Below are 26330 nucleotides of genomic sequence, written 5' to 3'. Positions count from 1 at the left end.
AGGTGCCAGCATATATACATGTCCATGTACACCCTTCTACGAATATGTACATGTATGTACACGTAGTGGTGCGATAGTTTGCGCTTACGAATGGACATTGTGAGTTGTACAAATCGTCCCACAGTGCACAGTTCTGGTTTGTTAAAGCATCTACATGTAGAAGCTTTAATGAGAGTTTGATCAACTGCAAAACATTTCTCATGGAGCCTGTCTGTACTTTTGGGTGGGGGGAGTAATCACTATAGAATGTTGGGCAAACACTACCTCACCTCTGGAAGACGCAGAGTTGTGGTTACGCGCATGTAGACCAGAGTTCTGACCTCTTATCACAGGTGGGGAGGATCAACAGGCAACAGCCTCATGCAATATGCATCTTGGCTGTATCGCCTCCCCTATTATAGTTTGATTGGCCTATACTTCTGCACACCGATGTGTTACGCGTAAGTTAAAGCAGCATAGAGACGATAGAGTACTGAAGTGTGCCGTGTATTCTGTTCCACGTGCACAGCTTTAAAGTGTGTGAAGACGTCCGTGCGCGAACCAGAGTGAACCAGAACAATGACAGCTAACATCACACTTTGGTACTTTATTGGTATGCCTGTAGACATTTAAATTAGGTTGACCCGCTACGTCATATAAGGCAAATCTGACAATCTACATGCTGGCTGGTGTCAGACTCTAAATTAGGGCCCGCTATTTTGAGTCTGTGTTCAGAATAACACATCCCAAGGTTACCGTGTAGGTCTTTTGTGTGCCCGGTAAAGAAGAGTATGTGCCCAAGTTTGTCACTAGGCAAGAAGCGTTTTGTATGAAGAAAAAAGACTGCATTAGCCTGCAAAAGTCATATTTTGGTACTGGACAGTCATCTGCAAAAGTCAGTTTTGAACAGAACTCGTAAAAAATAGAGGTGTTCTAAAAATAAGGATTACCATTTTTTGGGGTCAATAGTTAGCTTGAGTAACTCCAGCTTAACAAGCTCATCAGGAATTCACATGTAAATATTCCTGATCAGCTTATTAAGCTGGAGTTACTCAAGCTAGGTCAATGTCACGTCCCCTTCCAACATGTCCAAAGTGAATAACATTTGTATTGTTAAAAAAAATAGCAATTTAGAAAAGAAATCTATTTTTCAGGATGAAAATCGGGGAATGCAACTTTAAACTGGTCCACTTGTGTGCTTTTAATGCCGTGCCCATGTTTTCATGTTTGTTTACTCTGAGTAAAGTAAACCATGTGTGAATGTACTTTGAACTTACAACTTATTCCCTGCATGTGTATTTGGTTTCAAGGTCTCGTGCTTGTGGTTTTGGGAATTGAATGTTGTTTACTTCCTGGTTTATCGTCATGTGACTCCAGCTTATATCACATGATGTAGTCGTTTGTCATGCAATCTTGTTTATCATGTTCGCACTGCCTCAATCACTACATCTTGCAACTGCCGTTTTGTTTAACATTTGTTGTATTTTTCTCTTCTGAAATGTACGTATGGGTAAATGTGCCTGCTAATTTTTGTCTAAAATTTTGTTGTCTTTTTGTCATGCTTATTTCTTTTTGTAAAGAAGGATTAATACAGTACATTGTACCTGATAGCTTTTTTCCTATGTTTTTCTCTGTCGTCGTTTTACTAGATAAAAACATGTATCTTGCTTTGATTTTCCCAAGAAAATGTGCTGTGAAAGTTCGAAAAAGTGAAAGTTTGCTGTCACATTATTGTTGGAGTCAAAACTGGTTCTTTGATATTTGTTTGTGAACTGCGAAGACTAAATGAAGTTTTAGCCCCAATTTAAACATGTTGGAATGACTTTGAAACTAATTTACATTTTGTTTGTTTCTATTTTACAGATTAGTCGTTAGGTTCTTCACAGATGTCTTGAGTTTTATACGGCTTATGCTGCACTGAATAAGAAAAACGCTGTCTCGAAGTGTGTGCGCGTCGAAGTCAGCCACATGCACCAAAATGTCCACCGTTTATCAAGAAATTGACGAGAGTTTGAATACTCCAGTGAGGCCTGAAAGCGAGACGACATCAAGCGTGGAGATTGACTTCCCGGCCCCTGCTAGAACACTGTTCGGCATCCAGCGCGATCGTCTGGGCGTGGTTCTATGCATATTGGTCTTAGAGCTGTGCGAGCGGCTGACCTACTACAGCATTGCTGGAAACCTGGTGCTCTACTGCACCAATGAGCTGAAATTCACGAGTGCCGACGCGACCACCGTTACATTCATCTTCACAGGGACGTCTTATTTTGTGCCGGTCGTCGGTGGGTGGATTGCTGACTCCGTATCAGGGAAATACAATGCTATCTTTGGAGCAGGCCTCATTTATTGCATAGGTATCAGTTTCAACTTCATTTTTCCCCATGTTTGTTGTGGTTTCAAATGACAATGTGAGCTAATGCATGAGGCTGTGCATTTTCAAATAATTTAGTATTCGATTTTCCAACTTGGACTTGATCGAATATTATTTGAATAATTGAATTCAAAATGACTGATCCAGTTAAACATGCGAAAGCCTAAACTGGCTGCCGATATGGAATTTATATGTACCAGTATGCACGTATACTTTCACCGTACAATAGTATAAAGAACACGTAGCGTAATGACAAATTGAAAGAAGAAATTTGAGCTGATATTCCTTCTACGCTCTAACTCAAAACATGTGTGAAAGTAGCATTCAACAAAAGTGAGGCATTTGACATACATGTACATGTATGCAGCCACATTGTTGCGAAGGACGATTTTTAAAGGTTACATAACACTATTTTGAATGAAACTACATGTACACAGACATGGTCATGTTGGCGGGTGAAATCTTTGAAAATAAATTAGTTTGGAAGACTGTATCTTCATGCAACTTTCAGGATTTATTTCCCCTATAATGATCCATCAGTATGTGCTGAAAGTCATTGTGATATATCTCAATGTTCATTACTTTTCGTTGAAATTGGAAAAATAGGCCTGGCTACGTGCAATTTTGAAAATTGTAACACTGGCGTGCGCAATATCTATCAATCTTTTCAAGCCTCAAACAATATTAATGAGGTTCCTATCCATTGCGGGCTTGAGCCCCCCCCCCCCCCCCGAGGTTTTTAATTTTTTTGGTCATTTTTTTTGTGTGCTACGATTTGACTTGGGGGAGGGTGTAAATGGCGCCACCAACGTCAAACTTGTCCGTCCCCAAATTTTTTGTCAAAAAACCCCAATTTTTTTTTCTTTTCATCAAATTTCAAAAAAAAAAAAAGTGAAACAAAATTGTGAACCTCCCCCCCCCAAGCCAAATCCTGGGTTCGCCACTGTATAAGCATCCTGCTAAATCATGGCACCTGGTCATGCTGGTGTGCTGACATTTCAAGAAAAGTGGTATTTTTGTATCAATTTTCAATGCTGGTCGGCTGATCAGCATTTTGTTTGCAATCGATTACACACGCATGAACGGGTACAGCCTGACCTTGCAATCCCCAGACGTCTATAAATTTCTCCATTCCAAGTTAAGTGGGGTCAGGGAACCAGACTACAAGAACATGCATTTTATCAATATCACTGAACCATGATGATCTAATTTTGATTCTGAGAAATTATTCAAAACTTCTTGTCAATCTCTTTGACCATTAATAAATGATAGATAAGATTGAAAAAGTATATTTAAAAGGGTATAAGCTCTTTAAAGCTCTGTCACGGACATTGCATTTTCTTTCATAACGCTGGAATTGTCCAACTGCAAATAATTCAAATTGTGTAAAGCAATTCCATAGCTATTAGTTACCGTATGGAGACTTTCATTCAAAGTCTGATTCAATGTACACATGGAGGCCTATGTGTTCAATGTGCATTGTACACATGTATATTTCGTATTGTTAGAAAAACAGCAATTTGAAAAATTAATTTTGGTGTCTTTTCTCTATTTCTTTGATCAAGGCACAACTCTGTTGCCCATCATCTCCATAGATTTTACCCAGTATGGCCCCCACCTAGGGCTGACTGAGGGCCAACAGCGAGGCTTCTTCCTCTTCAGTCTAGCCGTCATTGCCATCGGTACAGGCGGCATCAAATCCAACGTGGGCCCGTTCGGAGCTCAACAGTTGGATGATCTTGGAGAGGGTCCGGTCAAGTCTTTCTTCAATTGGTGAGATTGTGACGTGGAAGTTTACCGTTTTGATGGATGCATTTAATGCCACTAACTGGATGCTTCACCCTAGCCTTTGTCAAGGCGCTCGACAATAGTGTCCAATGGTTGGATGCTAACAATTTATAGTAGCAGTTATATTTAACTGACATACAGATCCTTGTCATCATTTGATTGGTGGAACTCACATCACATGACATTCATTATTACTCCCATTCACGCCAGGGCTCAAAAAGTCCCCTCCGCCCACGGTGAATGGGATTTACATGTACTATTCAAAAGTTAGGATCATCCTTGTGCCATGGCGCGGTATTTGTGTGCAAATGCATGCTGGTGTGCGTGTTGCGCATTGGGCGTACTGTTCAAGAGTCAGTAGCTACAGAGTTGGGTTCAAACATTTCCTGAAGGGGTGGTTTTATTTGGAGAGAGAAATACACTGCCCACCAATTTGTATTTAAATAGAAGTTCATTTTAACTGTTAATCAAATGACAAATAGGCTATGTAGTTATATTTGATGTAGTTATTTATGAACAAAACCATATCGTTTCCTGCAGAGATTTTAGTGTTACAGCTGCTACGGTATTACACTTTGCAATTTGGTTTTTACTGTGTTCAGTAATTGTCAATTTTTGACTTTTTCATGTGAAGGTTCTACTGGTTCATCAACGTGGGTTCGGCTGTCTCCTTCTCTGCCGTGGTCTACGTACAGCAGGAGATCGGATTCGATGTGGGATATGCCATCCCAGCAGCCTCCATCGTCGTGGCGATCATCATGCTTCTGATTGGCCGAAAGTGGTACCGCATGAGGCCACCTGAAGGTCAGCAAACTTTAGTAATTTTCTTTAAGTTGAATTTTCTTTATAACAAAGACATTGACTGGAGTGGGTTTGAACAAGTGTACAGGCAAGACGTTGTTGTGGTTTGATACATGATAAGTCGCTGCCATGAGAGGGCGTTACCACCAGCAACAACATCTAGGGAAGCTTGTAAAAATCCCCCCTCCCGAAAAAAGAGGGGAAACGAGTGCACATGCACTACTTCTGCACGCAATTCCCACCCGTACTACCATGACTACATGCCACAAAACAGCTGCCCAGTGAAGTTGCACAAAAGTCTTGCTGCATCTTGTACATGTGTATGCTGCGCACTGCATGGAAGAAATTTAAGAATTTGGTTTGGACTACGAAAGGTTTTGAATGTGCACTGCATGTATTAGGCCAAACAGGTGGGCGCGCATTACACAACTACAAGATCACCAAGATGACATTTCTGGCGGTTTGTGGGCGATACCGGTTTGTCGTGATAACGTCCTCCAGCGGTGGGGGTTGTCGCGGCGGTGGTTTATTGCATATACTACACAACAACGTCATCTAGCTTCTTCTTTTATATGGTACCAACAGTGGTGTAGGCTTAGCTCTCAAGTTTGGTATTGAGCAGCCATTCCTTTGTGGGAACATCAACATCAGCCAAACCTTGGGCTCCACTGGGTGGCTGCTGGAGAGAGCACTCACAGATGATGTCGTTCGCCATCTGTTCTTCTGCTCCGCATTTGCATGCCGGGCTTGATGTAAAGCCCCATCTGTCATATTGGAATTGGAACGTCCCACTCCAGTTAGCAGGTGGTTTAGGTTCACCCATGAGCGTCGGGGGAGGTCTGAGCCAGGAGAGCACTCTGATGGCATGGAGGTGCAGCTCCTCAGGGGTGATGATGACAGGTGCCACTGCTGCCACCATTACTTTTTTGGGGATCTTGGTTGGTTCATCTCCTAAATACTCAGCGTGGGAGTTTATACAGGAGACCAGAAGCATTGGGGTAAATCCCGTCTCTTAGTGATAAGTGTTACTTGGTTCTTTTACGTGCATTAGGCTTACAACACACAGGACCTCCGGCTTAACGTCCCATCCGAAGGATGAAGCAATAATGGTTAAGTGCCTTGCTCAAGGGTACAAGTGTCCACCCGGCGGGCTCGAACCCATGCCACTGTTGCCTCTGAAACACCAGAGCACATGATTCCGGTGTTCTTATCCGCTAGGCCATGATACTCCACAGTCCATTTGGCAGTCCATTGGATGTTGTTGTCTTGGTGCGTGCCTGTGGGAGGCTGGGAGCACTGACGGTGCCTCCGGTGTGAGTGGATGCCTTGATCTGAGGCGAGGTTGTCCAGCTTCTTCAGTGATGACCTGATGGAGTAGGTGGTCTTGATTGAGCACACGGCAAGGCAATGCCATAATGTGGGCTTTCCCTCTCAGGGCAGCTAGTGACATTCCTGCTAGGACTGGGAGCTTTTCCCCTGGGCTTGGTTGCAGGCAGCCAGTGATGACACAGCGCGTGTTGTTTAGGCTCTCATCTACCAAGTGCGTGTGAGCACTCCTAGACCATACAGGTGCACGATAGTCAGTGGGAGCGTAGTCCAGGGCCAGCACGGAAGTACATTGTGTAGAGATGCTGGCTGCCCCATTCTTTGCCTGTGAGGCAGCGTATTGTAGTGCTCAATGTGCTGTGACCTTGTCGTGCAGGCCTGCCAGATATTGGCTCTACCAACTGAGCTACCGGTATCCAGCCATATGTTGGCGGTCTCCCAATTGTCCATGTTTGATATTTCTAAAAAAACTGTACTAGTATTTGTCTAAGATTTCCCAATTATTTTTTTTTTATCTTTCAAGGGAGCGTATTCACAACTGTCGCCAAAATCATCTGGCAGGCTCTATCAAGAATCAGGAAGCCTAATGCCAGGAAAGACCAGATGACATCCTGGCTGGATCGCGCCAAGCACAGCTTCGGTGGTCACTTCCCAGACGTCAAAGTGGACGAAGTCAGGTCCTTGGGGAGAATTATACCAGTTTTTATCGTCATCATCTTTTATTGGACTGTGTACTTCCAGGTGAGTATAGTCTTAGTTCAAGTCTGGAATTTTTAAATTGCACTGATGCAGCCAGTCCCAATCCTTGACTGGTTCCTGCTCCCATTATATGGGGACCGGTGGCTAGTTCACATTTAAAGCCAATGATTGGATCTCTTGAGTGCGTGCGCAGTGTGATTTTTCATTTTTTAAAATGATGTTTACTGCTAGTGCTGCAGCCAAACCGCCGAATCCGAACCGAACCGAACCCGAACCGAACCAAAATGGTCGGTTCGTAAGTTCGGCAAGTATTTGTTGATAGCGCTAGGAACACTATTGCTTGCAGTGAAAGGGCAAGATTAAAATGCAGGGATGATTTAATTTACCATGTTGACAAGTCACCGCACTCATCTGCAGTATTTGCAATGTTCTAGCCAGGCATACAATTGAATATCAGGCCAATACGCTTTGAAAATTATCGTACCCACCTGCAATTCTCTCAATGAAAAGAATGCTCTATGCATGCATGCATGCTATGTAACTATCCCTGCCTTGTTCCCGCGTGATGTAGTACATGTACCTTTGGTAAAGTTGCAGTTGCCATAACTTTTGTTCTCACAATGTTTATGAGTTGTAATAAGCCAATTCGGTACTCCATTTTGTGCGCATATGGCAATTGTTTATCCCGAAAGAAAAATTGTGACATTTGGATGTGCATGTATTGCAGTTGAAATACCAAACTAGCTTATTTTCAATTATTGTACATGTAATTCATCGTGTCATTGTGTTCAATCGTCTCCAGATGTCAACGACCTATTTGCTGCAAGGCGAACGCATGCGGCTGGTCTACAGCGGTTTCACTATCCCAGTGGCTGCTCTCAACCTCTTTGATGTCGCCATTATTCTTGTCATGATTCCCGTCGTGGATCGTATCTTCTACCCATTCATGGCAAGAATTGGATATCCTCTCACCAAACTGAAGCGAATAGGTAAAGACCGTATCTCCTCATTCGGTTGAAAGACTGTTTTGAGCACTTTTGTTGCTTCAAACAAAACAGATGCACCAATATGATCTACTCTACACAAGTTGTGCTCCGTAACCTCATACTGCGCATGCTTTTCTGTCCGTTATCCGCTTAAAGTTTTTCCACAAGTTTGCTAAAGAGCACGAGAGAGCAACTTTGCAAACAGGTCACCATTTAACAGTAGGGCAAAGGCATTGTGAATAAAAATAATACTAATAACAGGCTTTTACTAATAATGGGGTATCAAAGCGCTTTACAATTATTATTACCCCTGTTTCAATGGGCAAACACTCCTGAAACCTTCTCAATTCCCTGGGGAGTACACACGGCCGGTAGGCGTTGAAGTCACCGAGTAGCAGCACTTTGTCAGTCTGGGGGACACGTTGTAGAGCAGAGGGAAGGGCGCCATAGAACAGAGCCTTTGGTGCGTATCGCTGAGCAAGGTAACGAAACAGCCTTCCACAAGTGGGAATCGAAGTGTCCTCAGGCGCTCGCCGATGCCAACTGGCAATTCAGGCAGTGACAAAAACAACAAAGTGCGGCTGGCAAAACTGATGCCTGGGGAGCCGGCTGGGCGGCCCTTCCAAAATAACGTGTATCCTTCGCCGACTTCCGCAAGCAAGCCTTTGTCGGAGAGTCTGGTTTTGCTTAGGGCGGCAATGGTGATATTGTATCGGTGCAGTTCAGCGGTGACCAAAGCGGTGCAACGCAGGGGTTGACTGTTGTTGGGGTTGTCGAGGAGTGTGCGAACGTTGCACGTAGCAACTTTCAGAGCCTTCATCTTAATATCTTTATCCTTATTTCCTTTTGTATTTCGACCGCATGATGAGACACTCCAGCGAATGGGGCAATCCGCCCGGAGAAGGAGGAACAGGCGATTTTTAGGCCAACTGTTCTAGGCCCCTCCTCGTATGAGGTGAGCAGCGCGGATCCTGATCAGGCCTGCTCAGTCGACTCGGTAGCTGCCGAAGGAAACTGCTGTTCCGTCCCAGGTTCCGTCGACCATCTTTCTTAGCCCGCCTACATGCAGATAGGAACGAGAGGCTTCCAGCCAGTCTGAGCCTGCCCCACTCGTTTGTGAATCCATCGCCGCAGGACTTTTGATGAGCCTTCCATTCCAATATGTGAAAGTGATGTTGAAACTTGTGCAAATGATGTTTAAAGTGGTGGAACAGGCGCACAATCCGTAGCCCACTATCTTGATGCATGCAAACCGGCTGTCACAGGGCTACAGTGCCTTGCCGAGAGCTCAGGTTGTTCGGAGGTCGCCAGCACGTAGGCACCACATGGGTTTTGGATCGGACTTTACCTTCTCCTAGGCAGATTGCTGAACAAGGCTTACGAGTTCTACCTACCCGGGTGTGGAATCAGAGTTGTCCTTCTCCAAGGTGGACTGCCAGCCAAGGCTGACGATCTCCTTCCGCCCAGGTTTGGAATTAGAGTTGTCCTTCTCCTAGATGGACTACCAACCACGGCTAACGAGCTCAATCTACCCGGAGCACCTGGTTATAGCGTCAGGACAGGGTTCGACCTTAGCGGTGGTCCGCTGGCCAAATGCCAGTTGAATTGCCGGCAGACCAGCTGAAACTCCTTGCCAAGTGGTCCGGCTGGCCAGCTGAAAAAAAATCTGCGTCAAAAAAATGCTTGTTGTATTTATTTGGTTTCTTACTTACATTCGCTATTTTTTCAAAAGAAACCTCCGTTATTTTTACAAATTCGCTTCGCGATATGACTACTTTGCAATTCGATGTCACGGTGACTATAATCATGTGCGTAATCCAGCCCAATGCAGCGATGACTGGTTCCTGCCACGCCAATTTAGAAGACATGATGAAAATGCGGTAACTAGTCTGTGCACGGCTATGCGATCGATAGCGCTAGCATATCATGGCTATGCATCATGCAGGCGCCAGGCACGTGCTCTGTCAACTGGTCGGTTTCGACATCGTAAAAATGCCAAAAAAACGCCGATGGAGAAAGAACATTTTTGCAGGTTGATTTTATACAGAATTGATCTAGCTTGTCTGTGTATGTATTTTCTGTGTTCAAGAGTTCATTTTGAGAACGCACTACTCGTATTTGGAGTGATACATGCCGTGTGTTTCCCGAAATTTTTGACCGTGAAAACGGGTCTGTCGGCCCATGGTGGGCCGCTCGCCACACACGCACGCATCACACACCTCGGAGTTTTGGCCAGCTCCCCACGTCTTGAGTAGCATTGTGCATATGGTGCGAACGACCTGAATTTTCCATTATTTTTTGGGTAATCCTTACTTTTAGGACCCCTTTCCTATATAAGGTTAAAAGACTCACCTAAACAGCTGACTAAATGACACTCAAAAGTGACATTCTGATATTTCTTGGCACATTTGAACATTTGGCACATTTGACACTCAAAAGTGACATTCTGATATTTCTTGGCACATTTGAACATTTGGCAATGACACCTTCTTGAATATCAGCAGGTTTGATTTTGTAGAAAGAGGGCAGGGTTTTGATTTATGAGGGGACGATGACAAACAGAAAATAGATTTAAAAAGCAAGATGGCGAACTGCAAAAAAAGGTAGGAAAGTCACTTTTTCTTTGAAAGTGCTTTCAAAATTATAACAAACATGAGTTTGTCTGAAGAAAAAAGACTTCTTTAGCCAAAAAAACATTGGTTAAAGTGGTCAGAAATTGCCTCAGATCGCACCACAGAGCATCTAGAATCCAAAATGTTTTGGAGAGGCTGATGTTGAAAGCCATGCTAAAGGATCGCATATTTCAGTGGGAATGGAGCTGCTCGTTTCTCCATACCACCCCAGCACGTCCTAATCTTTTAACCCAGCACGTCCTAATCCTTTAGACCACTAGGCCACGGCACTCCACCTATATTATTATTACTGTTAATTGTTTCATACACATCTCTCTGTTTTTGCTTTTGTTTTCCATTGTTTGTAACCTTGCAGGTATTGGCATGGCACTAGCTGTCTTTTCCATGATCTTGGCAGCCGGAGTCGAGTTTGGCCGGAAAGCAAACATCAAGGAGTATGGCTACTTCCAGCAGGAAGTTGCTGGCAAGGCCTTCAATGCGTCGGACTTGTCCGTCTTTGCACAGGTTCCTCAGTACACGTTTATAGGAGCCAGTGAGGTTTTCACAAGCATTACAGGTACAAATGAAGTAGGGGTCGAACAACCAGTGTTTAACCCTTACTCTCTGAGGGTAGTTTACTGCATGTCAGTTGGTTATGCCAATGCCCTCCAGCTGCAGTTTATTGGCAGATAGTTTGTCTTAACAGTGAAGGCTCCAATTGGCAGGAGTTGGAGGCCCTGGAGGGTGCCTGATACTGACCAGCTGGGGGCACGCACTATGTTATCAGAGGACTCTCATTGTTCTCTGTGGCATGTATTGGAGTGCCTGTCCAGTTACCCTTGAAATGACATGGCAGATATTGGAGGGCCATGCAAAAAACATAGGAGATTTTCTTGAGGCACATATTGGCATGCGTTGGAGGGTCTAGTAGGGTAAGGGTTAAGTCAAGTACATTGATTTTTCACAATGGACATTTAAGTAATTGTACTTAGTGCATGACATTTATTAAGCTATGGAAAGTCATGGAAAAAGGCTAAATTTTGTTATTTTACAAGGATTCATGGAGAATTAATATTCCAAGAAAAAAAATATTGAAAACATCATGGAATCCTGAACAACCGGTACATGGTGAAGCGTAATATTTGGCTATGGCAGTCTTCCAGTTTGTGCACAGAAATGTGCACTTTGTGATAAAAGCATGAAACTTCGCATGTCAGGTCTTCTTGCGATCATATTTTTCTCAAATATGGAGACATTTCATATCTGACCCTGGTGACCTGTCAGAGGTCAATGACCTTTTGAAAACACCACTTTCCTATGACCCGGTCTATACATGTAGGTCTTCATTAATGAAAATGATGACCAATATGGGAACATTTTGTGACCTCTGGTTATTTATAAGATTTACTCTTGAAACCCCAACTTTTTGAAGACCCAGGTCTAGCTGTCAATTGCTCATGCTGTGAAACGAATTTTCATATGTAGGGCATTTCATATCTGACCTCTGGTGACCTGCAAGAGGTCAATGAACTTTGTATATACCCTAATTGCCGCTATTTATCATATTTACCCTTCCATATGCCACTTTGTCATGACCCGTAATAGTGCAAAAGAGGTGTATTTTAACTATTATTCTACTGCATGTCATGATGAATTCAGACCCCAAAGACAATTTTGTTATGACCTCTGATCTCCATTTCCCTTTTTTAAGGGCAGACGCAGGCGCAATATAAGAGGCACATTGGACAAGCATCACACTCTAACAGTGACCAATGGGTGTGGAAAAAAGGTTGAAAGTGTGGTTACCCAAGTCCATCTGGAAACAAAAGTGAATAGTGCTTGACATTGAACATATTCCGTTGCAAAAAAGTCCCACTGACTCCGATTCCTGTTGCATCATGTTGTGTCTGCCAACTAAACAAATAGGGAAATGGAGGTCAAAGGTCACCCAAAAATTATTTTTTGGGGTCTGAATTCATGACGTGACTGTAGAATAATAGGTACAATACCTTTCTTTTACAGTATTGAGGCATAGGTCACCAAAAATGCTGTTTTGATGAATGCCAGCACTACAGAGTTGGGTTCAAACAATTTGTGAAGGGGTGTTTTGGAAGAGAGAAATACCCATACTTTTTTACCAATTTTGTATTGAAATAGAACATAATTTTAACTGTATTTAGATTTCAATAATTTTTAAATATTAAAACCAACAGAATCTGCTGAGGTGTACGTCATAAAACAATTGTTGAATGCTTTACCTCGTGATGTAAAAAGATTTGAAATCATTTAAAATTTATTTTAAAATAAATCAAATGACAAGGATCTATATGTCAGTTATATATGTCAGTTATATAAAACAAATAGTGAGTGGCTTTTAATTGTGAAATGGGAGGAATATTTTATCGCTCGGTAAAATCTGGACTTTTGCAGTTCACTCGGCTTCGCCTCATGAATAGGGAAAAGTTCAGATTTTACCTTGCCATAATATTCCTGCCGTTCAACTCTGAGCTACTCAATATTTGTATCATTCATTTATCTACCTTTCGGTCAAAAAGTCAAAAAGTCAAAATTATACATTTCCAATGAATTTGTTGAACAATTTTACTTCATTTTTTTTTTGAAGCACCCCTCTACCTATGTTTATGGTATTTGCCTCTCATGAGTGCTACCAAAAATCTCCTTATATGGAGATTTGCGGTGCAGAATGCGGCAGTGCCAGCTGTGTGAATTTAGGACTTGATGAAATACGGACTCATTGATAGTATTGTGCATGCGTTATAAGTGAAGATTGTGAAACTTTCAACCAATGAAAGGGTAAAAGGGACCACATTTCAAAAAAGTCAGTTTCATGTGACACCGAAAAAGTGTTTAAAACCAGCCAGCCGGTGTTTTATCAACTGTTTAAAACCACCCACGTACATGACTGGCTCTTAACTAATAGGAATGGGTAAACTGTCTTAAGTATTTATTATTCTATATTTAAATCTCTATTATTATTTTTGTTATGGTTTTTATTGTTGCAAATGTTGTTGTCTTTGCAGGCCTAGAGTTTGCGTACTCTCAATCACCCAAAGCAATGCAAGGAGTGGTCATGGGGCTTTTCTTGCTAACATCAGGCCTAGGTAGCTACATCGGGTCACTACTGGTCACCATTGTCAATGCGATTACCTTGGGTAAGTTAGATAACATGGATGACAAATACTTGTAATTGCATACATGTAGGCCTACGGTACTAGCCACGCTATTTTTGTAAATAGCATTTCAACCGCTGACTCTGTTTAAATCCTGCACGGCCCACCGCGCCGTAATAGCCGCGTACTAACCCTTTTTCAATTGTACCGGTACAAATCAGCAGAGGGCGCCCTTTCATCCTTGATTAGAAATACCTGACGTTTTTTTGAAAACGGTAGAGGCCGTCTCATCTGGAAAAAACCACCCAATAAATAATATAAGTTCCGAAGTATATCCAGCAAAAATGGACAAAATTGGCCTTCAAATAAAAGAATTACAAGTTACGTAAGTTGGTAATCAATAATAAAACACAGAGAATACAATATTATCTCATTTTTCACCAAAATACCAAAATAGCTTGACACTGATCAAGCCCGTGCTTATACATGACCTTTCAACCCTCACCTATCGACCCATACACAGAGAAATAGCTGGGGTGCCCGGCCACACTGTAAAAAAAAACGTCACAAATGTTGCCTCTGCTGACAATTTTTTCGGGCCAGTGATGACGTCATTGAAATTTATCTCTTCCCTAAATTGTTTGATGATCAGCAACATGGATTTTTGGGGTAAAAATGTGTTTTTATGTGATTGTGGCACTATTTTGAACAACCTGGAAGTGATTCGACCGTATTACTCCTCGTCGCCACGTCATACCATTGGAAAGTATATCAACAGGTATAAGCCAGCTTAACTGGTTCCCTGACCTTACAGTTCTTTGACGTCTATAAAGTGCTCTGTTTCATTTTGTGTGGGGTCACAGAACCAGACTACGTACAGGTATAACCGAATGTTCGGTGTAGCGGTGTTCTGTATAGCGACATTCCACTGTAATCCTATATGATAGCACTGCCCAGCGCACACATGTGACAGTCTTTCAGTCAGTGAGTCAGTCAGTGAGAATGGTACAGAGAGGAAACAAAGCTGGTCTGGCATAAAAATCTGACTCCTATGAGAATCAGACTCATCACTCTCGCACGTCACTCTCCCAATTATCATACTTATGCATGCGCAATACTACCAACAAGTCCATACTACCAACAAGGCCAGTGTAACAACCGTGATCAGCCTTGTCTCATATTACTGTTTATTAATCTTCTTAATTATATCTTTGTAATGTTTTTATTGCTTGTTCTGTTTTTATACTATTGTGGCGCTGCTTGAACCGGGGCTCCTCTTAGGGCAGAAGGCAAATAAAATTTACTCGGCGCGACGCGAGCCGCCTTACAGTGCCGCACAGCGCCGAGGGTCGGCGCGCTGCGTCCCGCCGACCCTCGGCGCCGCCGACCAGATTAAGCTTCCTGCATAACAATAGGTGAAGATTTGCGTATTGCTTTCACGGCTGATTGCACTCAGGTCATGCGGCCAGCCGCAGCGCGCCGACGGTAACGAACTGGAGCTTGTTTTTTAATATGTTGGAACAATTTTTGATCACAAAAATAATCGTGGGTATTTTTGGCAACGTTTTCGCTTCCAAAATAAACGTAACATGGAACACTATTTGCCACCAGTTATCATGTCTTGAAACTTTTTTCACTTGTTGATCTGAAGAAATAAACACTACCTGATGCCAAGATGACAAAAACATCAATCCATTTACTTTGTATTCGCGTTCATACTGATAAATTCCAAGGTCTGTTCTACACAGTTATATTTTTCCCCTGCAGCCCGCTATCGGGGAAAAAATGATTCACGTGTTCGTCCCAACACTGGTCTCCTTTTCAATGTATATGTGTGATGTCACGCAGTGCAGAATACCAGCCAATATCTCGGTACTGTGATTGCGTCCTTGAATCCCGCCCCTGCATGTGTTTTTTTGCCATCACCGAAACTAATAATACGTAGGCGTATGTTCCAACACTGGTCTCCAATTTATAAATATGTGACCGTTACGAAGTGCAGTATACCAGCAAATTTCTTTGTAGGTGAGTCTAATCCTATTGGGGATTACGTGTTTTAGTCCCGCCCCTACCCTATTCCCGTCAACGAAACTGATTTGATGGTCCATTCATTAAAAAAATTCCAACACTGGTCTCCATTTTATTATGTGTGATTTTACGGAGTGCAGAATACCAGCCAAAATCTCGGTACTGTGATTGCGTCTTTTAGTCCCGCCCCTGCATGGGTTTCTTGCCATCACCGAAACTATGAATAAGACCATGGCTCCATGATAAGACGTAGGTGTTAGTTCCAACACTGGTCTGGGGGTGTATTTTTCTTGTATCAGGATACCTTTTATATTTTTTAGAGTCATGTTGATACTCATTAGCACGGATTGAAATTGTCTAATTTTGCGTGGTTACATTTACTGCCCAAAACTGGACTCCCTACTACATAGCTTTATAAACGCATGGAGGAAGGAATAAACGGAACTCGGTCTTTGTCCATCGCATCCACGTAATGGGGGCATTTTATGGCTCAACGGCGCGCCGCGGCCCGCCTCGTGCGTGGACCAAAACTTCTCCACTGACCTCGCTCATTAACATAACAATGGGACAAGCACAATAGCGAAAGTTAATGAGCTGATGTCTGGTCTGAGCGCCGCGCAGCGCCGAGGGTAGAGAGGAAATAAACAGCTGGGAAATAAGCGCCGCACTGCGCCGCGGCGGCTCGTGTCGCGCCCAGTAAAATGTATTTGCCTTCTGCCCTTACTCAAGTCGCCCTGGCCTCCTGACTAAACCTTTGGTAAGCCTAGACGAGCGGTGATCTAGGTGACCTAGGGAATGCGTCCGTTCGGAAGGCCATATACCGCCAACATGTACAAAGTAGTCTCCTTAAGGGTGTTCACTTAAGGGAGGGACAATAACTGGCAGACTGAACAAACGATGAAGGAACAGACACTGACACCTTTATTCATCAGACAACAACGACAATCAAGTTCTTTTAATTCTCTATTGGGTTCAATTAGAATGTAAGAGTTATTCAACAATAATTACTGGATGAAACGGCACCTGCGTCAAGGGTGGACTATTTGCAGCGCTCCCCCACGCTCTTTTGCGACTTCCTATCAGGCAACCCCAAGTTACTGGCGGCAGGACTCCCGAGGCCCCAGTGGATACAGCCCACGAGGTAGCAACACACAGACCATGAATTCAGATCCCCGGTGTGTCTCCGGCTACTAACCTCCTGTCCTCGCCCAGTTGTCAGCCCGTCAGTGCAGCAACACGACAACGCACACACACGTTCGTTCTCCACGAGACGCCGCAATTCACGTCTGTAGTCAACGACGCGCTGTGATCAACTCATGCTTTAGAACGTGCGAATGGACCCAACTACAGAGGGCGCTGCGCAAGCTCACTGCTGCTCGCGCTATAAATAATAACTCGCTGCAAGCACACCGTTGCGCCACACAGCCTCACCCTCAAGTTCAGGCCGTCCTCGGTCTTCAAAACTGATATAACTAAAAGCAAAGGATGTGCTTGCTGCTAGCATGAAACAATAATTGTCAAAATAATGTTCACTTAAGGCAATAAACTTAAGGTGAAGGTGAAACTTGAGGTAAGTTAGGGTAAGGTCTGTTCACTTAAGGTAATAAACTTTAGGTAAACTTTGACACAACTCTAGTCACTTAAGGTAATGAACTTGAGGTAAACAGTTGCAGGAATACTTAAGTAAACATCTACTTCGCTGGCAATTTCAGTTCACTATTTGACTCTCAAAATGATTTAAATAAGGTCTCACAAACATCCATATACCTTATACAATGAAAATCTGTTTTACACGCAAAAGGTTCTCATGTTAATAAACACAACTCTGACTTAAGAGTCTTAAAATACAAAAAGGGTTTCAGTAACTTTAAACTTTAAGTAACTCTAAACAACAGTTACAACTATAAATAAATCACGCCCTTAAGGTCATGAAAACAAAACTTAATTTGCAGTTCTTAAGGTTCTTAATCAAGATAACACTTAAGATGACTTTGCAGATACGTAGCTACTGAAGAACAAAACCGGCAGTGAAGTTGACCTCGTAGGTTCTCTCAGTGATTTCTTCAGAAACTTTGACACCGTTCTGGAACCTTGATGTGGTGTGCACCTCCTTGACACGCCGGACCTTTCCAGCCATCATTATCTCCAAGTCAGGGGTGCTGACAGGTACTGCACGCTGTGACCCACGTTCATCTCCATGGATTTTAAACAATCCGGCTGAGGCTGGCTTGGGAGATGAGGTACCCTGCGCAACACCAGTCGCAGGATAATTGATGTGGTGCTTCAGGGAACTTCCTTCAAGGACTCGCCGAAGGCTAATCTTCTGGGAAGGGGATCCGGCTGCGATATTACTCGGCTCACCATGAAGCACAACACGCACATCCTCCTCGTCCTCACTTCCACTCTCGGACTTCAGATCTTGAACCATGGACATCATTCCCTTCGGCTTTCCACCAGATCTGTGTTCCAGGGATTGCGGCTGTTGGCTAAGGCACTGATCGACCAACGACAATGAGGCCGGGGAAAGGGACAACTCAGGAGCATCCGCGATCTCCATCCGCCCAGGAGTTAAGGGTACCGGCCATTTAAAGGCATCCTCGGTCGATGGCTCCTCTGTTCCCATTTCAGACTCTTCTGCCGCCTTCGGCTACTTCCCCTTGGGCCTCCCATTATCCTCCGTCATTTCTGAAGCTCGGCGCTTGTCAGGGCGATCCTTTTGTCGCTCCTTGTTAGCCTGCCTACTCCCTGCATTAGCCTTTCCACGTTTGTGTTCTTCTTCTGTCTCCTGGTAGATCTTGGCCAAGTCGTCCAGAGATGAAGGGTGGTGATTATTTTAGTGCACCTTCAGATTATCCTTCCTCGTGTAGCCCCGCTCACACTTCAAGCAGAAGAATAGGATCTGCCTTGACCCATGACTACTCGCATGCTTGTCAAACCTCCTCTTATTTATGAAGGTGTCCCCGCACTCTTACACTTCACAAGTCGTACTGTGTCCCAGTCCTTGGGTCGACTCCACTCCTTTCCTTTGTCCATCCTTCACTAGATTTTTCAACTGCAAAACGAAAAATAAACACCAAGGTAAGCCTCCTTAATACTTGTACATCCCCCCTTGAATTTGTCCTGCTTACGTCACTTATGTAATTCTGATCATCTGAATCTTTGATTAACGATATCGCTGAGTTGGCCGCCGCTGGCGCAGTGGGTTCTTTCTCGCCCGCACTGGGCTTTTCCCTGCTGGCGCAGGTGCTGTTTCAGTTCTAGCCGGTACTGAGGGTTGCACATGTCCCGCCTGTGCCTCCGGTATCAAGTTCTCTTGAATTGACTCCTTACTTCCCATCAGCGCATCTGCTTCTGCTAACTCCTCTGTTTCAGGGAGATTGGCTTCCTCAAGTGACTCAACTTCAGGTGAGGCCTGTTTTTCCTGGTCACTACCTTGGCTCACTTCACTTATCTCTTGTAGCTGAGTTTCTGGATAAACTTTATTTTCTCTCTCCAGACTACTACTCCTTTTGGCCCAAGGCTTCAACAGTTTTTCCTCATAGGGCTTGAGGCGGTCGCTGTGGACAACCTTCATCTTTCCCCCACTCTTCCCTTGAATCCTATAAGTCACGTCGGATAGTTTGTCCAGTATCAGGTATGGACCTTCCCACCTGCACATCAACTTTGGAGATACCCCTTTCTTTTTCGCTGGGTTAAACAACCAGCAGAACTTGCCCTCGATGAACTGTTCCTTGCAGACGTTCCTGTCGTAGTGGCGCTTCTGCCTCCTGGCACTCTTTGCAAGGCACTTATGGGCTCTGTCATGAGATCGCTGCATCCTCATCCGCATCTCTTGGGCATAGTCCAAGTCTTGCGTCTCCTCCTCTGCAGATGGTTCCTCAATTGTCAGATCGATTGGAAGGGAAACTTCCCTGCCAAGCATGACCATGTTGGGCATTTCCCCCGTTGATTCCTGTGGAGTACTACGGTACGCCGCTGTTGCAAAAGGCAACTCTCTATCCCAGTCCTTTTTGTTTCCCTGGTCCTTCATCATGATTGCTACAATGTTCACTAGTGTCCAATTAAAGCGCTCGAACATACCGTCTGATTTAGGGTTGTATGGTGTTGTCCGAGTCTTTTCTACGCCAAGGATCTTACAAACTTCGGCAAGTAGGTTCGCCTCAAAGTTCCTTCCCTGGTCGGTGTGCAACGTCCTGGGAACTCCAAACCTGCACACGAACTCCTCGACAAATCGCACCGCAACGGTGACCGCCTTTTCATCAGGGATGGGATACGCTTCAAACCATTTACTGAAGTAATCACCGACCACAAGGATGTTTCGGTTTCCACTAGTTGTTACAGGGAAGGGCCCACAGATATCCATAGCCACTCGCTCGACAGGTAACCCAACTAAATGTTGCTGTAGAGGTGACTTCCGCTTCTTGCTCGGCGACCTTCTCTTCGCACACAAGTTTCACTGCCTAATGAAGGACCTGACATCAGCACTCAAGCCTGACCAATGGAACTTAAGGCGTACCTTAGCCATGGTCCTTTTTGTACCCAGGTGACCGCTTGTCCTTCCTGCATGCATCTCCCGCAGTATCTCCTCCCGATACTCTTGTGGCACTAAAGTCTGCCAATGCACCTCCCGTCCATCGTGGGACTCCCACCGACGCTGCAAGATCCGTTGTCGGACTGTCAATTGTTCCCATTGCAGCTAGTAGTTCTTCGCAGCCATGGATTTTGGAGAAACTATCTCCCAGTCAGGGCGTGTGCCTGCCTCTTCCTTAGCCTGAATAAGCCAGTTCATCTGTTCGTCCTCGAGCTGAGCCCTTCTCCAACCTTCCTTTAAGATTTGGGGTTGCACCCCCACCACGCGTAAGTCTGCTCGAACCTCCGCGTCTTGATCCGAAGTGTCCATCACAACACTTCTTTCCACAGATTTCTCTTCATCTGCGTCACTGCTGATTTCGTCCCTTCCGCACTGTGAGCAGGGTCTGCGTGACAGGCTATCAGCATTCAGGTGTGACTTCCCAGCCCGATGGACTATCTCGAAGTCAAACTCTCCCATGATCTGCAGCCAACGCGCTGTTTGTCCTGTCGGGTCCTTGAAGTTTAGAAGCCACCTCAAGGCTCCATGGTCTGTCCTGATTGTGACTCGATGTCCATATATGTACTGTCTAAACTGCCTCAGAAAATTAACAACAGCAAGCAGTTCCCTGCGCGTAACGCAATAGTTTTGTTCTGCTTTCTTTAGAACTCTGCTGGCATAAGACACAACTCTCTCTTGGCCGTCCTTTACCTGAGACAGAACTCCTCCGTTCCCTAAAGCGCTGGCGTCAGTATCCAGGATGAATTCCAACTTAGGATCAGGATACATCAAAATCGGTGCCCTAGTAAGTCGTCCTTTAAGTTCCTGAAACGACTCCTGGCACTCCTCTGTCCACTCAAATTGCCTTGATTTTTCAGTCAGACGGTGCAGGGGACGGGTGATGTCCGAAAACCCCTGAATTAGGCTTAGCTCTTTAGAAACTGTCCTCCTGTACACCTTAACGTCGTCCAGATATACTAGAAGAATTTCCCAGTGCAGGCCACTGAGAACTCACTCCATGAGCCTCTCAAACGTTGACGGCGCGTTACACATGCCAAAGGGCATGACACGCCAGTTAAACAGCCCTCCCCTTAAAACAAACGCCGATTTCTCCTTCGCTTCGTTGTCCGGGGCTACCTGCCAGTAGCCTGAAGTCAAGTCCAGGGTTGAAAACCAGCCTGATCAGGCAAGGACGTCCAGTGAGTCGTCAATTCTTGGGATAGGGAAGGCGTCCTTCACAGTCATTGCATTTAGTTTTCTATAGTCAATGCAGAACCTTTTGGTCCCATCCTTTTTCCTGACCAATACTACATTTGAAGCCCACGGGCTGCTTGAAGGCTCAATTTTTCCTCCCTCGAGTAAGTCCTGAACTTGTCCGTATATTTCGTCCTGCTCTGCAGCAGGGAACCTTCGTGGCCTCTCACGTCTCGGCCTCACATCGCCTGTATCTATTCGAAGCTTCACCCTGTTAGTGTGCCCAATGTCGTCCTTATCCCTCGAAAAGACGTCACTATAGTCGTTCAGTAGCCCTGCTATCTGTTGATGAAACTCTGAGTCGACCCCTTCAGTGCTTCTGTTATACAGGTCCCTTAAATATTCAGGTAGTTCCTGCAGTAAGGAACCCTGCCATGCTGCTCGCCTTCACAACGCACAGCCGCTGTCCTGGATTAAATACGCGAATTGGCAGCCTTCCTTCGTCTGGTTTCACCAGTAGTCTTGCCACTACAAGTCCTCTGCCCGAAAGTTCACCTTCATCTGCAGGTTCGAGTACTCCTATTCCCGCTACCTTAGTTGTAACCCGGCCTGGCACAAGAGCTTCGTGTCCAGGCGGCACGATGGTCGTCTCCTCAACCATCACTCGGGCGCAAAAATGTGCGCCTTGTCTGTCAAGACACTTGATCTGCTCCCAATTTACGGTGAACATCAAGTTTCTAAAATCCAGCCTCCCATCGGTCGGCATCAAGTAATCCATTCCCAGGATTCCTTCGACTTCCAGTTGTGCAAAAACAACACAAACTGCTCTCACTGACTTCCCAACCTGGACCGCTACACAGGCGCTTCCCATAGTCTTGATTAATGTTCCGTCTGCACCATACACCCCAACTCCTTCAGTGTTCAGCGTAGGTCTTCTTTCCGGTGACATATTGTAGTACGTCTACATAGAAAGTAAAGTGTTTGTAGCACCAGTGTCGATCAACATGTTCACCTTAAGTCCCCTAACCACAGCAGGTACGAAAAGTCCACTTCCCTGTCGCAGCGTCTCCCTTAAGGCTGGCACCTCAAGGGTGGGCAAGCCTCCTTGCCCGCAACTCAAGGGGGATTCCTTAAGGGTTTCCTCTCCTCGCAGTTGTCCATCACTCTCCAGCGGTACCTGGTGGGTCTTCACCTCCTGGTCTAATGATCCACTTCCACCTTAGTGGTGGCTTCCTTTGCACTTGTCTGACCCTTGACTTCTTCCAGCCGTTTCACAGGTCCCTGAGACGGCTGCATGTCATTTCCCGACATCCTTGATCTCCTGGCCTTCGGCTTCTTGCAGTCTCGCGCAAAATGCCCTTTCCACCTGCAATTGTGGCACACGTCCTCAGTGTTTGCCTTCCTGCGTCCGAAAGGTCGTCTCGTCTCCTTGCTCCCAGTAGGAACATTCTCCCCTAGACGGGAAATTATCTGCTGGACAGCTCGATCTACGACTGCCTGATTAACCGGAACCTCTCCCGTAGCCTCCACGGTTGGCTCCATTTCCACCATTCTTGTATACTTCTTGGTTTTATCTGCAGCTCTCTGCTCTTCCACCTTGTGGAAGCTCTCAGCAGCCAGAGATGCCTTAATTGAGTCATCCAGGGATGTTGGTTTGGCCCTGAAAATCGCTTCTCTAATCGCCCTATTTCCAACTGAATCCATGAAATGTCCTCTCGCTAATCGATCCCTTCCTTCCTCTAAGAATTCGGGAAACGCTAACGCAGAGAGCTCCCTGATACTCTGCCCTAACTCCTATAATGTCTCTTTTTCACCCTGACGACGATGTTGAAGCTCCATTAAATGGTACTCCGCCTGTTGACCTGGGCCGAACCTCTGGTCTAACGAGCTGATTAAATCCCTGAAGGAATATTTCCTACCCTCCGGCTGGCAACCCAACACACTTAAGGCTGGTCCCTGGAGGCTTGCAGCAAGAAGCACCTTCGCTTGCCCATCGTTCCAACCATTGGCCACACGACAGGCCATAAAGTGTGCCTTGTAGTCCTTGCAAGGCACCTTACCGTTAAATCTATCCGGACAAATGTTCCGTTTCCTTAACTTGATCTCTGATTCAGCCACGTCCTCCTTGACTGGCTCCGATGTGTTTTTCTCCTTAAAGACCGTTCCTGCAGGTCCATCTTTCTTGGTTGTCTCCAAGGTACATTCCTCTCTCACAGAGGTTGCCATCGTATTGGCTGGTGTTGCTGGCACTGTTCCAAAGGGTGACATCCTCTGTGTTAGCAAAAAACTCTGGAGTTTTAATTCCCGGTGTCATTTCCAGTCCACGCTGCGTAGACTCCAGCAACTCCCCTTTTATCTTCTCCAGTTCGTCCTTCAGAGGCTGCCTTTCCTCAATGGCCTCCTGAAGAAGTTCATCTCCTCTCTGGACATCCATTCTAAGAATGGCAAGTTCTTCCTCCATCATGTCTTTATTCAGCAGTTCCATTCCTTTTATCCTCTATCCTCAAGGTTCCTGATGTACGCTTTTATCCCACTTCTGACACCAATGTGGCGCTGCTTGAACCGGGGCTCCTCTTACTCAAGTCGCCCTGGCCTCCTGAATAAACCTTTGGTAAGCCTAGACGACGGTGATCTAGGTGACCTAGGGAATGCGTCCGTTCGGAAGGCCATATGCCGCCAACACGTACAAAGTAGTCTCCTTAAGGGTGTTCACTTAAGGGAGGGACACTAACTGGCAGACTGAACAAACGATGAAGGAACAGACACTGACACCTTTATTCATCAGACAACAACGACAATCAAGTTCTTTTAATTCTCTATTGGGTTCAATTAGAATGTAAGAGTTAATCAACAATAATTACTGGATGAAACGGCACCTACGTCAAGGATGGACTATTCGCAGCGCTCCCCCACGCTCTTTTGCGACTTCCTATCAGGCAACCTCAAGTTACCGGCGGCAGGACTCCCGAGGCCCCAATGGATACAGCCCACGAGGTAGCAACACACAGACCATGAATTCAGATCCCCGGTGTGTCTCCAGCTACTAACCTCCTGTCCTCGCCCAGTCGTCAGCACGTCAGTGCAGCAACACGACAACGCACACACACACACGTTCATTCTCCACGAGACGCCGCAATTCACGTTCGTACTCAACGACGTGCTGTGATCAGCTCATGCTTTAGAACACGCGAACAGACCCAATTTCAGAGGGCGCTGCGCAAGCTCGCTGCTGCTCGCGCTATAAATAATAACTCGCTGCAAGCACACCGTTGCTCCACACTATCGTATGCTTGTTCTAACTGCTGGGCACCTTTGAAAAACAGTGTTCCACTGAAAGGTCTCCCCAGGATAAACAAGAAATAAATAGATATGCTACACCGGTACCCTGAGATCAGCAAAACTAACAATAATTTTGCTATTTCAATTAACTTGCTTTTAGGTGCGGGTGGGGCTTGGATCCCGAATGAAATCAACAAAGGTCACCTTGAGTACTTCTTCCTTCTACTAGCTCTGATCATGGCCATCGACTTCGGCTGTTTTCTGCTCATTGCAAGGGGCTACATCTATGTCGAGGATGCCGAGCTACAGTATGACAACCGACCCCCTGACCCTGGGGAGAGAGGAAAAAGATCTAGCAGGAAGAAACAGGGGGGAAATCAGTCTGAAACCTCGCCCCTTTTGAGTGATTCTGGAATGATATAGAAATAAGTTGCCTTTTTGTTTCTGCCATCACCTACTGCCTTTCCCTTGGACTTTTGCCTTTCATTCACATATGTGTGTTTAAATTTCTTGTATGTTATACAAATATTGAGTGGCTCAGAGTGAAATGGGAGGAATATGCTCGCAAGGTTAAATCTGGACTTTTCCATTTCACGAGGCGAAGCCGAGTGAACTTGAAATGTCCAGGCCGAGCGATAATATTCCTCCCATTTCACAATTTAAATATTTGTTTTATATAACTGACATAAAGATCCGTGTCACTTGATATATTTGAACTTTTATTTCACTACAAAATTGGTGGAAAAATTTCTCTCTTGTAAACCACCCCTTCAGGAAAATGTTTGAACCCATCTCTGTAGCGCTGGCTCTTTGGAACAATAGGCGCTACAAGGATGATCCTAACTGTTCAATAGTATTTCCCATTCCCCATGGGTGAATCAGACTTTTTGAGCCCCTGCGTGAATGGGAGCAATAACGAATGTAACGTGATGTGAGTCCCACCAATCAAATGACAAGGATCTGTATGTCAGTTATATAATAGTTACTAAGCTTGTGTTATTGGGCCTATAACGCCCATCCATCAATACCCGAGACAGTTTCGCAATCTTATTGACCTATATCGCTGTTTGCGATATATACAGGGCAAGTCAACTTAAAAAAGCAAAACCCTAACCCCCAAAAATATATTTCATATTTAAAAATATGTAACACATAACACAATGACTGGAAAGCCAATTTCGTAAGCTACTTTTAGTTGAAAAAAAAATAGTAAAATTGCTGAATCCGTTCAAAGAATATCACCATTTACATGCAGTGACCCTAAAACCTGTTTCGTCCCAAACAGGTATGTAACAAAACAACAACTAATCCCTGAAAACAGAATAACCACAGCAAAACCCCCAAATTCTGGTAACGGTTTTGTGCCAAAGCATGAAGCTTCTGCGGAAAATATGTTGCTACCTGACGCCACTTTTTTCTTCATATATCATCTCAATGAAGGTCATTCACTGCAAAATGATGATAAGACATGAATCTGGCTCTGAGGAAATACTTAGAAAATGTTCTTGACTCTCCATAGACTTTGTACACAATCGCGGAAGTGGCATCAGGTTGCAACATTTTTTC

The 26330-nt window shown here is 44.8% G+C and overlaps 1 protein-coding gene across 1 annotated transcript; it reads left to right on the top strand.

Annotated features, from left to right (window-relative positions):
* Positions 1 to 1311: 1311 nt before the first annotated feature.
* On the top strand, positions 1312 to 25211 carry LOC119731245 (solute carrier family 15 member 4-like). Its single transcript, XM_038204330.1, has 9 exons — positions 1312 to 1479; positions 1843 to 2333; positions 3916 to 4123; positions 4773 to 4942; positions 6789 to 7006; positions 7767 to 7953; positions 10939 to 11139; positions 13604 to 13735; positions 24925 to 25211. Exons 2-9 carry the CDS (start codon positions 1958 to 1960, stop codon positions 25185 to 25187), a joined length of 1755 nt encoding a protein of 584 aa, XP_038060258.1. The 5' UTR covers positions 1312 to 1479; positions 1843 to 1957; the 3' UTR covers positions 25188 to 25211.
* Positions 25212 to 26330: the final 1119 nt, after the last annotated feature.

This window comes from Patiria miniata, unplaced genomic scaffold (assembly GCF_015706575.1).
Source record: "Patiria miniata isolate m_02_andy unplaced genomic scaffold, ASM1570657v1 HiC_scaffold_23, whole genome shotgun sequence".
Lineage (NCBI taxonomy): Eukaryota > Metazoa > Echinodermata > Asteroidea > Valvatida > Asterinidae > Patiria > Patiria miniata.
Note: the sequence above shows the minus strand (reverse complement) of the source record. Positions and strands in the feature narration are given on the sequence as shown.

Excerpts from the sequence above, each read along its gene's own strand:
- LOC119731245 (XM_038204330.1), top strand. The coding sequence starts at position 1,958 with ATGTCCACCGTTTATCAAGAAATTGACGAGAGTTTGAATACTCCAGTG. Across the intron at positions 7,954-10,938 it reads CACCAAACTGAAGCGAATAG|GTATTGGCATGGCACTAGCT; the intron begins GTAAAGACCGTA and ends GTAACCTTGCAG. Across the intron at positions 11,140-13,603 it reads GGTTTTCACAAGCATTACAG|GCCTAGAGTTTGCGTACTCT; the intron begins GTACAAATGAAG and ends TTGTCTTTGCAG.